The sequence below is a fragment of the Pyrgilauda ruficollis genome, unplaced genomic scaffold (assembly GCF_017590135.1).
Source record: "Pyrgilauda ruficollis isolate IOZ18807 unplaced genomic scaffold, ASM1759013v1 scaffold97, whole genome shotgun sequence".
Taxonomy (NCBI): domain Eukaryota; kingdom Metazoa; phylum Chordata; class Aves; order Passeriformes; family Passeridae; genus Pyrgilauda; species Pyrgilauda ruficollis.
The window spans coordinates 2,605,709-2,621,094 of record NW_024531821.1 but is presented as its reverse complement, the minus strand read 5'-3'; the positions used below and the strand labels follow the sequence as shown (position 1 = coordinate 2,621,094).

The window sequence follows — 15,386 nt, the reverse complement described above, 5'->3', positions numbered from 1 at the left end:
ACCTATTGGAAGTCTAAAGTGTCAAAGCCATGGCTGTTCAAATTTTCCTCAAGATGACAGTCATTAACTGCTAATTAAGCTTCCAAATATACCAGCTTTACCTTAGCATTCTAACAGTTCCCAAAAAGCCCCACTGGTCAATGCTTTTTGAATGTGATAAACACACAATAGATTTTGTAAAAAAAAAAAAAAAATTGGAAAAAAAAATCAGTTTCACTTCTCTGTATTCTCTCCTGCAAACAGAAACAGTTTCTTTAAGTCAATAAGCTGTATTTTGTTATTAAGGCAAACTGCTTTTTGGAGTCAGGAACCCGTGTGAGGTGGGTCAGATGTCTACACCACTTCCTTGAGGTTTAGAAGCTCAAGTGAACTGGCTTTAAGTTAGTTGTTGTAAGCCAACTAGTGGCAAGGTCAATATTGACATTGTTATTTTTTCTTTAGAAGATCTGGAAGCTTTGTTCTCTTAATTGATATAAAATTAGAATAGCACTGCAGCTTACCTAGGCAGAGTTTGCTCAGGTGTTCACAGGGGCAGCAACAGGTATGGGGAGGCTTTCTTTAGGTGGTTTTATGTTCAGAAGAGCTGTTTATGGAAGGCATTTAAAGTCAGTTTTGATTTGTAGCAGATGAGTTTTAAGTCTTTCCTCAGTTTCACAGTGAATGTTCTGTATGGCTGCAGACTGAACAGGTCTCAAAACAAGTAATTTCATTTGTTAAATTAATTTTTTACAGTACCGTGTTGCAGTAAGTTGGAAATCTCCTCTTCATACTCGTCCCTGACTTTCCTTTGAGCCCAAAGGAGCTGCTCCTGTGCATGCAGCAGTTTCCAGGGCTGGGCTGGGGCAGAGCCAGGTTCAGGCAGGCACAGGGAGAGGAGCCTTGGAGGCTGGGCTGAGGCTTAGGGCTGGCTTAGCTGAGCTGTAAACCCCACCTTGTGTGCCTGTGCTCCCAGGGCTGGCACTTCCATGACCTGGCCATGGTTTATCCATGGTTCCCAGCAGGAACACCCCTGTGGGTACCAACGGGCTCAGCCTGGGCCAGGGGGGCTCAGGGGGTGCCAGGAAGAATTTCTCCTTGGAAAGGGTGGTTGGGATTGGAACTGCCCAGGGAGGTTTGGAGTGCCCATCCCTGGAGGTGCCCAGGGGATTCCTGGAGGTGGCACTCGGGGCTCTGGGCTGGGGACAAGGACCTGGCACAGAATGGACTTGGTGACCTTGGAGGTCTTTTCCAACCTAAATCCTTCAGAAGGCAAACAGCAGCACAGAGGGTGACTGCTATTTTCCCATCAGTTTAGTGGCATAAATGGCAAGTGATGCCTTGTTTTAGTTGGTGAAGTGCCTCTGTGTGCTTGTGGGGTATTTCTGGCCTGTCAGTTTAGGGGACAATGGGACAGGATGAGTTTCAGTGTTCTGTTCCTCTGAAGATCTTCAGGTAAAATGCCCTGGGAGAGAGAGCAGTTATTCCGAAGCTCAGAGCTCCTTCCCCAGAGGTGTTTGAAGGTGTGAGGCTCCAGGAGCAGAGCTGGAAGCAACAGGAAATGCTTGTGTGTGTCTGAAGTGGAGTCATGCAGGAAATTGAACAGATATTTGTTGCTGTTCTAATTAGAGTTGGAACTTTGTGTCAACACTTCAGTGAGATAATTATCTCTGATGATTTGGTTTCTCTTTCAGACACTGCTGTGTTCAGTTTGGAGCCTACAGAACTACCCTGGGGTGGGGTTCCTGGGGTGGTTTAGGTCTGTGCAAGGCTGAGAAGACTTCTTTTGTTTCAGCATGGTGTAAAATACCTTTGGGTTTTTAAAACATAGTTTCTAACTGTGATTAGGATTGAGAGTAGCACAAGTGGGGAAGGGTAAGAGTTGCTTTGTGCATTGCTAGCCCTTAGGTCTGGTTCTATTTAACTCTCTTAAGTCCTGATATTTTCTTTCATGTCTGCTAAAACCGTCAAGAGTAGAATAGGAATGTGGATTTTGGAAAATGTCAGTAGCTCATTCTCAGCATCATCATCTGTCCTTCTGCCTGTTCTGTGGAGTCCAGTGAGAAAACAGGGCAGCTTTCTTGGCTGAGGAGCTGTGGAAAGGAGCAGGCTGATAATCAGGGAAAGGCTATTTCAGTCCATCCTTGGCTTTATAATTGTGTTCCAATGAATGCCTGCAGGAACAGCAAATTCAGGCAGAGCAGGGGGTCCCTCACTGATCTATGGCTGAAGACTGAGTGGGAGGGAAGTGCAGTGAGCTCGAGCCTAAAGGGATGGCTGGCACTGTGTGGTGGCATAATCCATTGGGTACAATGACTAGGATTGTTTAAAAAGGGAATTTTTCCATAACTGACAAATCTCCTGACCGTGGAGTGATCAGGGATCACCCACATTTAACACTGAGAACTTGTGTAGCTGCCTGAAGATCCATTAGATCAGGTTTGAGAGATGGGGATGGGAGTATCCAGTGTCAAATTCTCCTTAATCCCTGCTGGAAAGAGCCAGTGTGTGATCCCTGGCCTTGCAGTGGCCATGGCAGTTCCCAGGCAGCATTTAACCCCCCAGCTGCTCCCTGGGACACTCTGGATTTTGGTTTAAGCCACAGGTCACCCTGGCAGTGTGTTCTTGGTGTGGCTGTGAGGTGAATAACATCCCCCTGCACCGTGGCTTTTCCTTCTCTTCCCTGCTCACCCTCCTGGCATTTTCAGGCACCTGCTCTAGTCTGACCCCAGCTACCTCTGACCTCTGTGGTAAGAACTCTTTGTGGTGATTTGGATGGGTTTTACCAAGCAGCAGCAATTCCTCCCAGGTCAGAAATGCCTCTGATTATTGGGGTTTAGTTGTTGGATCCTAATAGCAGCTTATGATTCCCTATGGTTTACTCATACATTTCAATCTTCTGTGTTACCTGGGATGTGGATACAATCCAGACTGTCATTTAAATTAATTAATGATTTTTTCCCTTTAAATTTAACAATGACATGAGTGCCCTTGTGTGAGCACAAGGCAGAGCAGGGGTTCCCAGGCAGGTGCCAGGGAGTTGGTGACTGGTTTGCCATCCTGCTTTTTCCCTGCACAGCTTTGCTGTTGCTCCCAGATGGGGCAATTTGGGATAATTCCCTTGAGCAGCACCTTAGTGCCAGGCACCATGGATCCATGTCCAGCTCCATGTTTTGAGGTGGGAACAGCAGGAGCTGGGAAGTGGGTGGTGCTGACAGAGCAGGGCTTCAGAAAACCTGAGCCACCTTGCACGTCGAGAGGGACACACATGGGAGCAAAAGGAAAAAAAAATCCAGGTGGAAGAACCTGGGAAAGGTGACTCCCTGTGCTTGTGCCCTGGGATGTGTGTCTGATCTCCTCTTCCTGCCTGCCCATGGCCTGAGGGGAGAATTTAGCAGCAGCCTGCAGGTAGGAACTGGCTCAGGGAACACATCAGGGTCCCCTGGAGCAAGTTTGAATCTGAGCTTTGCTCCTTCAGTGTGAAGAAATGGATCTGTGGGGTTTCTTTGGGCTGTGTTTGACAAGTTACTTCCCAAAGCAGGACCAGGCACATTTTGAGCAGCTGTGATTGCATTTCTGTGCCAGTGACTCCATTCCCAGAGCAGAGGAGGAAGGGAGGACTGTGGGAACTGAGGCTGTTCCAGGTGTGTGAATCCCTGTGGGATGGGGCAGAGGCACAGGGGAAGCAGCTGGGACAGGAAATAACACTAAAACTGAGGCAGGGAGTTGGAATCAAGCACTGGAATATTGATTGCATTTGTGACAGTGAAACCCTGGGTGCTGTTTGGGTAATGGCAGGGTTTGGAAGTCAGTGGATCAGGCTGAGCTCCTGGGCTCAGTGCAGCCGGGAGTGGGAGAGGAGTGATGGATCTGTCCTGTCACTTTGTCATTAGCAAGGCTGATTCTGGAAAACCAGAATATTTGTAAAAGTATGTCTGTAACGGAGGATTCTGCCCTCTGTGTCCTGCTCACATCCTGCAGGAATCACACTCGGAGTAAGGCAGGTTTGAGCTGAGGAAAGCTGCACTGCCCTCCTGCCAGGGCCTCGGGGTGCAGCCTCCTGCTTGGCTGATGCCACTTATGGAACAGCAGCTTGAAATCAGGCTGTTCTTCAGGAACAAAACAGATCTAGGTCAGTTTTCGTGTTTGTTTACAGCTGTTTTGGATGTCAAATATGCAATATGGGTAAGGAATATTCCTCTACGTGCCAGGCATGTGCTGGGTGTCTGTGCTTTGTGAGGCAAGTGCTTGTTGCCAGCACTGAGATTCTGCAACAGAACCACAGCAAATTCAGGTGGCAGAATTGTCCTTGCTGTCCTCTAACAGGTGCACAAAGGGGGAGAAGGGATCTTGCTTTGTCAGTAAAATAAGCAGATACAATTCCAAGCAAATATTTGTTTAAATGATAATTTAGCATAATTTTTTATTTAGTAATGCGTAGGATTTTTGTTTGGCTTTAGGAAACGCTGGGATTTAATTGCACCTCTGCAGTGCTTCAGGATTTTAAAGCACGTGGTACCAGTTTGGGGTCTTAGTAGCTCTGGTGAAAAAGAACTAAAGCCACAAAAATGATTTTAAAAAGTATTGTAGTCAGTTTAGCTAGAAGTTTAGTTAATGCAAAAAAAAAAAAAAAAGTCTTGAGGTATTTCAAGTGTCGAAGGATTTAGGAATAATCTCTTCTGGTACATTTACATGGAAAAAACTGGGTTGGACCACGTTTCAGGAATTCTTGATACTGTGTTGTATATTTCAGGGAATTAGGCACACAAAGGGAAGAATGTGTTGCTGTTCTTTGTTTTCCTGGTGGCTGAGGTCCTGCTGCTGGAGGCTCTAAAGGAAGGAAATGGTTCTTGCTTTTAGTAGTTCATCATCTGGAAGAGCAGCCTGGTTTCCCTCTTCTCCACTATCTACAAATGGAATCTCTAGCAGGAAAATAGGAGTTTTGTGCCTTCTGTTCTATAGTTTTACACAGACACAGCATTATTCCCCAGGAAGGTGCATAAATGTTACTGTAACTATTTAAATCTGGACTCCTGGCCTTAAGTTTTATTCCTGATGGGATGTGCTGCTATTTTTGCTTCCCTTGTCCTTCTGGGGTGCCTTTTCTCCCCCTCCATGGCTGCCTGGTGTCCTTCTCTTTTCCTTTGGAGATAAAAGCCAGGAGTTTCAAAGGCAGCACTTCTCTTTGGACAGCAGTGAATAAAGGGATTGAGAAAATGTTCACACTGAAGAATCGGAATCCCCGTGGCAGTGCTGGCTGCCAGGAAAGGGCCGTGTGAGCTGGGTTCAGTGGGACAGGCAGGAAGGGCCTGAGTCGTGTCACTGCCTGTCCTGACACACATCTGGACCTTGTTCTGGGGCAGTCCTTAGGATGGCTCCATAGGGAAAGGGCTGGAGCCCCAGGAGAGGGACTCAGTGCTCTGGGAGGGCTTTTCCAGTGTGGGATCTGTGTGTTCCTGGGATTCTGTGTGATTCTGCCTCCAGCACTTGAATGAAGCTGCTCCAAAGCAGAGTCCAGCCTGTGAGCTGACTGGAGATCCTGGGGGAGCCGTGCCCTCAGCCAGGCTGAGCTGTCACTGTGCCACAAACCATGGATCCCACCTGGAGTGAGTGACCCACAGATCCCACCTGGAGTGAGTGACCCCCAGATCCACAGGGAATGAGTGGCCCCCAGATCCACAGGGAGTGAGTGGCCCCATGGAATGAGTGATAAACAGGCAGTGGGCTGCACTCAGGGAATTCAGTGGCACAGACACTGAGCTGACACAGGCAGTCAGGTTTTCAGTCACAGTATCTGAGGAGCACAATCTCCATAGAATCCCAGAATCCCAGACTGGTTTGGGTTGGCAGGGACCTTAAAGCTCACCCAGTGCCACCCCTGCCACGGGCAGGGACACCTTCCACTGTCCCAGGTTGCCCCAAACCCTGTCCAGCCTGGCCTTGGGGCAGCCACAGCTTCCCTGGACACTGTGCCAGGGCCTCCCTCTCCTCCCAGTAAGAACTGGTGGCTGACTGGTGGTGGTTCATGCAGCACTTGGGCTGTTCCTGTCTGCTTTATCATAATTTATTCCTGTTCTCTGGAGTAAATGGGAAAGCACAGGCAGCCATGGCAAACAAACACCATTAGCAGTTTCCAGTTCCTGCTCCCTCAGGCTCTCGGCTCCCGTGTGTGGAAGGGCTCTGCAGGTCACATTTAGCTTTGTGTTGGGAACTGCCATCAATGTATAGATTTTGTGAATTAATCTCCCTGCTTCCTGAGCTGTCTTTAAATGTCTTTCCAATTGGAATTCTCTCTGGATGCTGAAATGGGGTGAGATGTAACAGATTGGTTCTGTGGCTCCTCCTCAAGCCCCAGCCCCGGAGGAGTTTGCTCACTTGTGTCTGTCTTGTGATAATGTCAATCTATTTTTTGTCTTCTGCACACGATGCACAAAGCAGGTGAGCCAGTAACTTTTCTGGCCACCTCAGCTTTTGCTTTACCTACTTTTGCAGTATGTACTGGAAGACATTTAACCATGTTCCCTTTCTCTCCCCTTTTCAGCTCAGAGACACTAATGACCCGCTGTTTTTATGGAACCTCACTACACTGCCACGAAGAGCACCAGCTCATCAGGACTGAGAGAAATCTGAGACTGACTTGTCCTATTTTTCCTCTGAAATCTTCACCAAGTAGTAAACATTTTTTTTGAAGGGGAAAGGGGGTAAAAGATGTTAAAGCTCCCCCTCGCACCGTTAGGGCATCTGTACCTAATGTACATTTTCCTTAAAATTTCAAAAGATGTTAGGAAATATTTTATAAAACTTTTTTGCAATAAATGACGCATGAAATTACGAAAGACTCTATGACACTTACATGCAAGGAACCACTTGAATTATTAGGATGAAGACTCACTGCAGATAACTGGGGTTTTTGTAATGTGACAGTCACGTTTGTATGTTTTGAGAGGTGCCAGTGACGGAGCCAATTTGCCTGGGAAGTTGACTGTAACTTTTGAACTTTTCTTTTAATTCTTGACTTTAGCATTGCAATTTTCCATTCTCTGAGGCTTAGTTAGTATTTAGTGCAGGTGTTAGCAGAGCTGTGATCTGTGATCAAAGCATGTCCAAACCCAGTTGTATTGTGAAATATGAACAGTCCTGCTATTGAGACCAACATTTCCCATAGAGGGATGGAAAGGACAGTGACCACAAACTCCATGGATTTTATGGGAAAGCTCCTTCTGTGTGAATATGGTTGCATTTTATTTATGCTATTGTAACACTTAGGGAATTGAGGGTTGTGAAATAACCTTGAGAGGGGCTACAAGGCAGAGAGCAGCGTTTCGCTTGTAATCCTATGACAGGATGGGAATCATGAATGGAGAGTGATTCAATGGGATGGCATTTCTATTTCAAATCATGGGTTATTTTTTCCTTTTGACATGAATATTTTTCAGATAGGTAACTAGTAGAGAGCAAAGGTTTTATTAGAGTTTCTGATGGTTGTTGATCTGAGTTGCGTTGACTTCTTTGAAAAGCTGTAAATCAAAAAAAAAGAAACCTACTGGGTTTTATCCATTTTATTCCCCTCCCAGAAAGGTCTTGGGTAAGACTGACTTCAGTGGAGCTTGGGAATGCTGGACACGCTGCTGAAATCTTGAGTTATTAAATATTAATTTATTTGTCACTAATTATTTCCATTGTGTGCACACTGTCTCGGCAGAACCATTTCTTTAAAGTTCCTAGCAGGGGATTTATTGTGTAACCCGGGAAAATAAATATTTGTTTTGAAGATATGAAAATGTGCACATAATCTACTAAAAGTCAAATTTCTGTTTCTATAGAGATGAAAGGACTTGTAGGAAACTCTTTTCCTCCTTACTGAGATCCTGATTCAATTGGAGAAAATAGAATGTCTTTGTCTGGATCGTTTAAAACCAGAGGGACTTTTTCAAGGGGCCTCTGGGTCAGCACAAAGACAATTTCTTCGTGTCTGGAGCCTGAATGAACCACATAAAATTTGAAGTTAGGACAACTCTGTCATTGGCAACAGGTTTATACTTGTTAAACAATCGGAGAGGGGGAAGTGACAGGCTGGGACAGGCCCCCAAACCCAGCCAGGCCCATCAGGGATTCACACACTGAGTGTGTGGCAGCTCGTGCTTTGTGCTGCTTCAGTGTCTGCTTTTCAGAGCTAAATTCTTTATTTATAAGTGCAGAAATTGAATATTCACTACCTACTTTTTAAAAACAGGCTGTACAGTGCTGTGCAGTGCATTCAAATTGTACCATTTGCCATAACGATTTCACCATGACGTACAATTTTTTTTTTTTTTTTTAAATTTGGATGAATATTTGTTCTACAGTGCTTTTCCTTTTCACCAGTGGAAGAGGCCCAGCAGTCTGGTCCTGCTCAGGGCCTGGGAAGTGACTAGAACTGAAAGCTTGAGACATGTGAATGAGGAAAGGGGTGCCTTGGTGCCGGGTCCGTGCCAGCCTTTCACCTCCGCTTGGATTGACCATGGATGGGGGCTTGGCCTAACCAGGTACATTGTCCCCCACCCCCCCAAAAAACCAAACAGAAAAGCCACCAAACCACATGGCACAAACCAGTTTCTGCTCAGGAAAAAGGCCCGGGACTGTGGTGGCAGGGTTGTTGCACATGGCATTGAGGAGTGCCTGCTGTTGTTTTGGAAGCCGGTAGTGCCTGGCTGTGCCCCCGGATCCCCAGGGCTCTCCTCCCTTCCCTCCCTCCCTGAGCACAGCAGCTGAACCAGGAGGGATTAACCCAAGGGATGCAGGTGTGCACTGGAGAATATGGGTATAGAGCAAATAGCATCCAAGGGAGCTCATGTCTGCCTTGCTTTTCCCAGCATTGCGTTGGAAACCACGTTTTCATTTGGAAATGAAATTGTCAGGGATATTCTAATGAGAGAGAGTGACAGTAATGTATTGCTTTTCACTTTTTTGCTTTAGTTGCTTAATATTTAAGCTTTGCTCCGTGCTACCTTCTTGTCTGTATATTGAATGGTCACTATGCCTCTTTCATTTTGTAGACTTGAATGAGGAAAATCTGATTCACCCTTTAAGGTTTGCTGAGAAGTAAAAATGATAAAGAATGTTGTGTAACATTTATTCAAATAAAGCCTTGATTTTTTTCAGTGCTCTTTTAAAGGGAAATAATGTTTTGATGTCTTTAACTTTCTTGCTTTATTAGTCCTTGACCTCAAAGTCTTTGATTTGTGTCAGAAGTGGTTTTTCTGGATTAAACAAAGATTAAACTCAGGTTGGTCCACTGCTGGAATTCCATCATGTGGACAAGTCTCTACCTAACCTCGCCTTTCACCACAGTGGCTGAAGGATCCCAAGCCATGCTCAGCCAGCTGGATGCTTTCCAAAGCAATAGAAAAAATTGTAATTAGCAAGAAAAGATGGTGTGGTAGAGACAGATCCAAGGAAGCCCTGGCTCTGCCACAGTCCCAGGAGGAGGGAAGGGGCTCCTGCCCTGGCACACGCTGTTCTTGGGCTGGTTTTTATGGAGTTCTCACAGTTTCAGACAAGGCTTGCCCTCACAGGTAAGTACAGGGGGATTTCTCCATCCAGGGAGGAGTTGCCTTGTCCTCAGCTGTGTTTCCTTGCCCTGGAGCAGGGATCAGGTGGTGCTGGAGAGGTGGAGAGGTAATTTCTGTTCCAGGGCTGCATCCCACTGCTCTCAAAGGAGGGCCATGCCAGCAAGTATTTTTCCAAAATACCTGGTGGTGTTGGGTTGGTGCTTGGACTTGATGATCTGAAAGGTTCTTTATCAACCTTCGTGGTTCCATGATTCTATGGAGTGGCAGTCTCTGGAACTGCACTTTCCCATCAAATAGAAGGCAGCATTTATACACGTCTTTTGCACTTGCATTTTGGTACTGTAAAGATTCCCTAAGTTGAGTTGAGCTCCTGGGCTAAACAAAAAATATGCTGCTTGAGTTACCTTGATTTCTAGGAAGTTCTGATTTCCAGGATTGGTGGAATTTTATGGCACAGGGTGTTTTTATGGCACAGAGGATGCCAGGAGCTGGTGGGTACCCAAAGGTACAAACCCTGCTGGAAGGAGTTGTTGAGCGACCTGCTGTGGATAATGAGGAGTTTTTCCCAAAATCGAATTTCCTGTGAAGTGCTGCTGTGGGCTCAGCCCGCGGTGCTTTGGGAGCGCCGTGACAAACACCCACATCTGGCTGTGGCCCGAGCACAGCTCCAGCAGATGGTTTTCTTTTCCTTCGCGGTTGTTTCTCATTCTGTCGGGATTACAGGAACTCCCATCCCCTTTCTCTCATTATTCCCTCAGCCTTGCAGCAGTTCCTCCTGAGCCGGCCATCCTCATTAGGCGGGGAAATCCTGCTGAAGTGTAATTGCTCGCTAATGGCTTCTCCTTTGTGACACGGAGCTGGCAGCAGCGCTGTGGGGACGGAGCCACGAGAGAGGTTGGCCGGGCAGATTTCAGAGCTCTGCAATTACTCCGTGGATTAATCCTCACTCCAGTGGTTGGCAAAGGGATAAAGGTGACACACAAGGCCCCTCTAATGGCGTTTGCTGCTGCTCCCGGGCATCAAAAGGGCGACGCTTAATGTGGGCAAAAGTGCAGCTCTGGCACGAGGGCTTCGGAGAGATTCCCGTCCGAAGTGTGAGGGGTCAGAGTTTAGATCTTGAAGGGTGAGACCAACAGGGCCACTGCTGAAGGGAATGGTGGCTCGGTGGCAGTGGCACTGGGAACTCACGCTGTCACAATCGGGTATTTGGGAGCGTTTTGGGTGAGGCCCGGCTGGGCTTGAGGGGCTCCCGGTTCCCTCAGGGTGCCTGGGCTCATCTGCCTCACGGAGTGCCAGGTTGGCATGGAGGGGCCCTTCTGTGCTTGAGGGCTTTGTGGGAAGCTGGGGATGGCCCGGGCTGGGAGGATTCCGTGCAGGGGAGGTGTGCAGGGTGCTGAGCCTGCAGCCCTGGGGAAGGGCTCGCCCCTCTGCCCCAAGGGAAGCAGCGCCAGCGCCGAGCCCCTCGGGCAGAACCCAGGCCTGGCACCCACCCCCTCACTGCCATGGCTGCGTGTCCTCCTCCCTGTCCTTGCTCCAGTTGTTTTGGGATTTGTTCTCCCTGTCGTGTTCCGCAGGCAGAGCAGGGAGCCAGGAAAAGGCTCCTGTTGTTTGCTGGGTCGTACTGTGGGGTTTATTCACATTCCATATCCGGCTTTTATGGTTCTGCTCCTGCTTTTCCCTTGAGTGTCTCTGTGCTCTTTGTTTTGCCTTCCTTGCTGGGTTTGCAGCACAAGCCTTGGGTGCTCCGTGCAGACTGGGCACCCCTGCAGAGGTTTTTGGCATGTTCTGTATTTGGGGTAAATATTCCAAGCCCAGGAGGGGTAGTTCTGATTTTGAAATCCAGATTTTCAGCTGAGCTCCGCATCTTAAGATCTTGGGGACTGGAATTTCTGACTGTGGTTGTCTTGGTCATTAAATATTAAGCGAGGCTGCTCCTGCTGGAGGGCTCATCCAAGCACTGAAGGCTCTGAGCTGTCAGGGGAAGGGGCTGGGGGCCCCAGAGTGTTCAGGGATGGATTCTGGGCCATGCTAAGGATAAGACCCAGGAACACTGGCACTGCTCAGATGGATGGGGATGATGCTGCTGTGATTCACTCACTTGGCTGTGGTTGCAGCATTGGGCGTGAGCTGTGAGAGCAGAGCTGGGGGGGTTGGACTTCACACCCTCTGCATTAACACTGCAGGATCCTGTCAGGAGCCATCAGCTGCATCTTGCCTTGGAAAACCTGCTGCTGGCTCCAGCTTCCAAGGCCTCAGCTGCATTCCAGCTGGGAGCAGGGACACAAATGTGTTGGGGCACAGCGAGAGCTGACGCTTCAAGGGCAGCTCAGGGCTGGAGCCACGGCCAGGGAATCTGTGAGCTCCCAGCCTCCTCCTTTCCCTAAGTTCCAAATACTGCAATTCTCCCTCCCTCAGACAGAGAAGCGCCCCAGGATGGAGGGTCACAGCCAAAGGAGCTCATGGAAATAGGACAAACGCAATTAGCAAAGCCCTGGCCCCGCTGATCTCCAGGGACCTGCTGGGCACTCGCCAGCACCGCTCAGGAATACACTTAGGAAGCTCTGCCAGCAGCCACCGCCCAGACGAGATAGCAGCATTTCCCCCTCTTCCTGCCATCCCTGCTCCCTGGAGTGTCTGCAGGGAGGGGGTGCTGCCCTTCACTGGCCAGAGACAGGAACAAAAGCCTCCCTGGCCAGCTTATCCCAGGGCAGGCACGGCTCCTCCCGGATGCTCCGGGGCTCCCGGGGGTCGGTCCTGCTCAGCAGCTGCTCCTGCAGCCTGACACCCTCCTGGACACTGCCCGGAGCTCATGGACAGCAGGCAGGGAGTCCTGGGAAGCAGGAGCAGAGCACTGGGCCCAGCCAGGCCAGGAAAGGCAAACCTAATCCTTCTGCATCCATTTAGGGAATGCAGGATTTGTAAATTGTCTCTTTGAGAAACAATGGGGGAGAAATATGCAGTTCTGGGGACTCCAGGCTGCAGCTGCAGATGGTTTCCAATTGGGAGATTCCCACTGAACGTGCAGAATCAGGAAAAAGGGGTTTTATTTTAATTTTCAGTTGATTTAGAGCCTTTAATCTTTGTCAGGGTAGGCAGTGATGCCTCTGGCTTAGTGCCACAATTCCTGTGCCAGGAGCTGCCCCAGAGCCCCCCCAGCACTCACAGCCCTGCCTGGGGTGGGAAAAAGTTGCTGAGCAAGAAAATGTTGGGATTCATCCAAACAGGGAAAGCTTGTGAATGAGCAATGTATGAATGCTGCACATTAAATGTGCCCCAGCGCATCTTTGCCCGTGTTGGGGGGAGGCACTGGGGTGTAATTGGCTCTTGGCTGCAGCAGTAATCCCTTGGGAATAACACAGCTAATTAAAGCCTAGGAGCTGGTGACCAGCAGCTTCTCCTCTCTCCCAGGCTGGGGCTGTGCTAATCAGAGGCAGGTAGATCTCAGGAAGTTTTGTGTTAATCAAGGAGGGAAGGACTGGGCTTCAAAGCTTGGTGCTTTGTCAAATCCTCAATGTCCCAAGGGATAAACTGGGGGAGATTTTGGATCCTGCTGGGCAGGAGGGATTGGCTGTGCTGGGCCTGTGTCACTCCCACTGACCCTGCCCTGGAGTGTGGCTGCCTCCCTTGGGGCTGGGGTTTTGGGAGACAGAGCTGAAGATGTGAACTGGGGAGCTGCTTTTTCTGTGTTAGATGCTCCAAATCTTTGGTGGAATGGAGGGAAGTGCAGGTGCTCGGCTCCTCTGAGGGTCAGGACTTACAAGCAGGATCTGGAATGAGGCTAGGTTGGATAGGGCTTGGAGCAAACTGGTCTGTGGAAGGTGTTCCTGGTCTCAGGAAGGTGTCCCTGGTCTCAGGAAGGTGTCCCTGGTCTCAGGAAGGTGTCCCTGGTCTCAGGAAGGTGTCCCTGGTCTCAGGAAGGTGTCCCTGGTCTCAGGAAGGTGTCCCTGGTCTCAGGAAGGTGTCCCTGGTCTCAGGAAGGTGTCCCTGGTCTCAGGAAGGTGTCCCTGGTCTCAGGAAGGTGTCCCTGGTCTGTGGAAGGTGTCCCTGGCCTGAGGAAGGTGCTCCTGGTCTCAGGAAGGTATCCCTGGCCTCAGGAAGGTGTCCCTGGTCTCTGGAAGGTATTCCTGGTCTCTGGAAGGTATCTCTGCCCATGGCAGGGAGTGGGACTGGATGAGCTCCAATCTCCCTTCCACCCCAAATCATCCTGACAATCTGTGATTCCAAACCTCACCCGTCTGCAGCCACAAGGATGAAAGTCTCTGAGGGGCCAGAGAAGTGAGTGAGAGCCTCTGCATAAAGCAGAGACAAATCCCACTGTCAGTTCTGGTGTCAAATAATGGAAGGTCTGAGCCTCAAATGTTATGGAAATCCTGGACAAAGTTCTTTATAGGGAGAGACCTAACCCAGCTCATGGACAGGAGCAACACTGCCTTTATTTCTGTGCAAACACCTCAGGGGGAAGGCCAGCTACTGAAAGGTTTTGTGTTTGGCAGGCAAAGGAAGGAGGAACAAAGGCAGGAGCTGAGGATGGACAACTGCAGCTGGAAAGGAGGCACATGCTGCTTACCAGGAGGGTGAGTAACTGTTGGAACACTTGAGCAAGGAACTGTTTGGTTTAGCAGCACTTTTATATTTAAAAGATTGTGTTTCATAAAACAGTTTTTTCCTAGTAGAAGTTGTAAATCCCACAAGTGTGACTCAAAACTCCCTGGCACTCCCTGAGTGGTGGCCAGGAGGAGGCACCAGGTATTTTACTGGTCGAGATGTGAGGACTAGTTTAGACATAAAAAACCACTTTAAAAAATCAAAAGCAAGACACATGCACTTGTTCAGGATTTGGACAATGCAAAAGGACTTTCAGGTAATTAATTGGAATTTTGCCTAGAGGAGAACTTGCTGTGCTGGCAGATAACACCTGCCAGAGGTTTCTGCTCCAGCTGGAGAGTGGCACTGAGGAGGGAGGGATGACCTGGAGGTTTGAGTTCTCAGTACCAGCGTGCCCAGCTCCCAGTGACTTTCACACAATCCAATTAAATTACAAACACTAATCAGCTGCAGTCCTGCTTCCTTTGCCCTTCCCTTCGTTGGAAACTCCAGGTGCACATCAGGCATCCTGCAGGGGAGTTGCACAATGATTTGATGATGTGTTTGCACAGCAGGTAGGAAATTCAAAAGCTTTGTTGTGCTTCTCTTTCCCAGAAATTCCCCAGTCTCCAGCTGAGAAGGAATATTTGCAGCTCCCCAGGCTTTCAAAGGGATGAAGCAGGATCAGAGTGGAAGGAACAGAAATCCAGTCCCTGAAGCAGCAGGTTGGAAAAGGCCACTGGTAACTGGGCACAAGAGCCACCCACGGGTGAGTGACACTGCACACGGTGTGGGCAGGGACAGAAACCCACTGGTCAGAGCAAGGAAATGTTAAAGAAGTTTAAAAATATTAAAATTTAAAGCATCCAGGGCAGTTCCAAAGTTCAGTTTTTGTCCCTGCAGGGGTGTGCTGGGATGCTGCAGGTGAGTGGAACCAGGCCCAGCTGCTGGCCCTGAACCCAGCCCTGCCCAGGGCTCCCTGCAGCAGCCTGGGCACCTCTGCTCTGCACTGCTCCAGGTTTTAGGGAAGATTATTCACATTTCTTTAGGGAAGATTCTTCACATTTCTACTAATCCCAAGCCACTGAGCCTTCCCTGCAGAGCTCAGCTCAGGCAGCAGAGGTTTCACAGCGGATCTAAGCCCAGGCCCAGCTCTAAACTAAAACTAAACTAAAAATGGAGTAGGAGAGAGTTTAACAATCAAAACAACTCTGCACAGCTGCAAAGGCAAAAATGACATTAAAGCACCATACCTGCTGTGCCTGGAAAGGCTGG

General features: G+C 48.8%; 2 protein-coding genes across 5 annotated transcripts in view; one reads left to right on the top strand and one right to left on the bottom strand.

Annotated features, from left to right (window-relative positions):
- Positions 1-15,073, top strand: part of PWWP2A (PWWP domain containing 2A) — a 29,809-nt gene extending 14,736 nt beyond the window's left edge. For 2 of the 3 annotated variants that reach the window (XM_041489897.1, XM_041489893.1), the window contains exon 3: positions 6,518-9,138. In XM_041489897.1, coding sequence (XP_041345831.1) covers positions 6,518-6,531 — 14 coding nt within the window. In that variant the 3' untranslated portion in view covers positions 6,532-9,138. Of the gene's footprint in view, positions 1-6,517; positions 9,139-14,020; positions 14,102-14,726 lie in introns of those variants that run through there. The other variant, XM_041489896.1, reaches the window with a different exon arrangement.
- LOC121365583 (E3 ubiquitin/ISG15 ligase TRIM25-like) overlaps positions 1-15,386 on the bottom strand; it is a 430,661-nt gene that overhangs the window by 152,123 nt on the left and 263,152 nt on the right. The gene's annotated exons all lie outside the window — the stretch shown is intronic.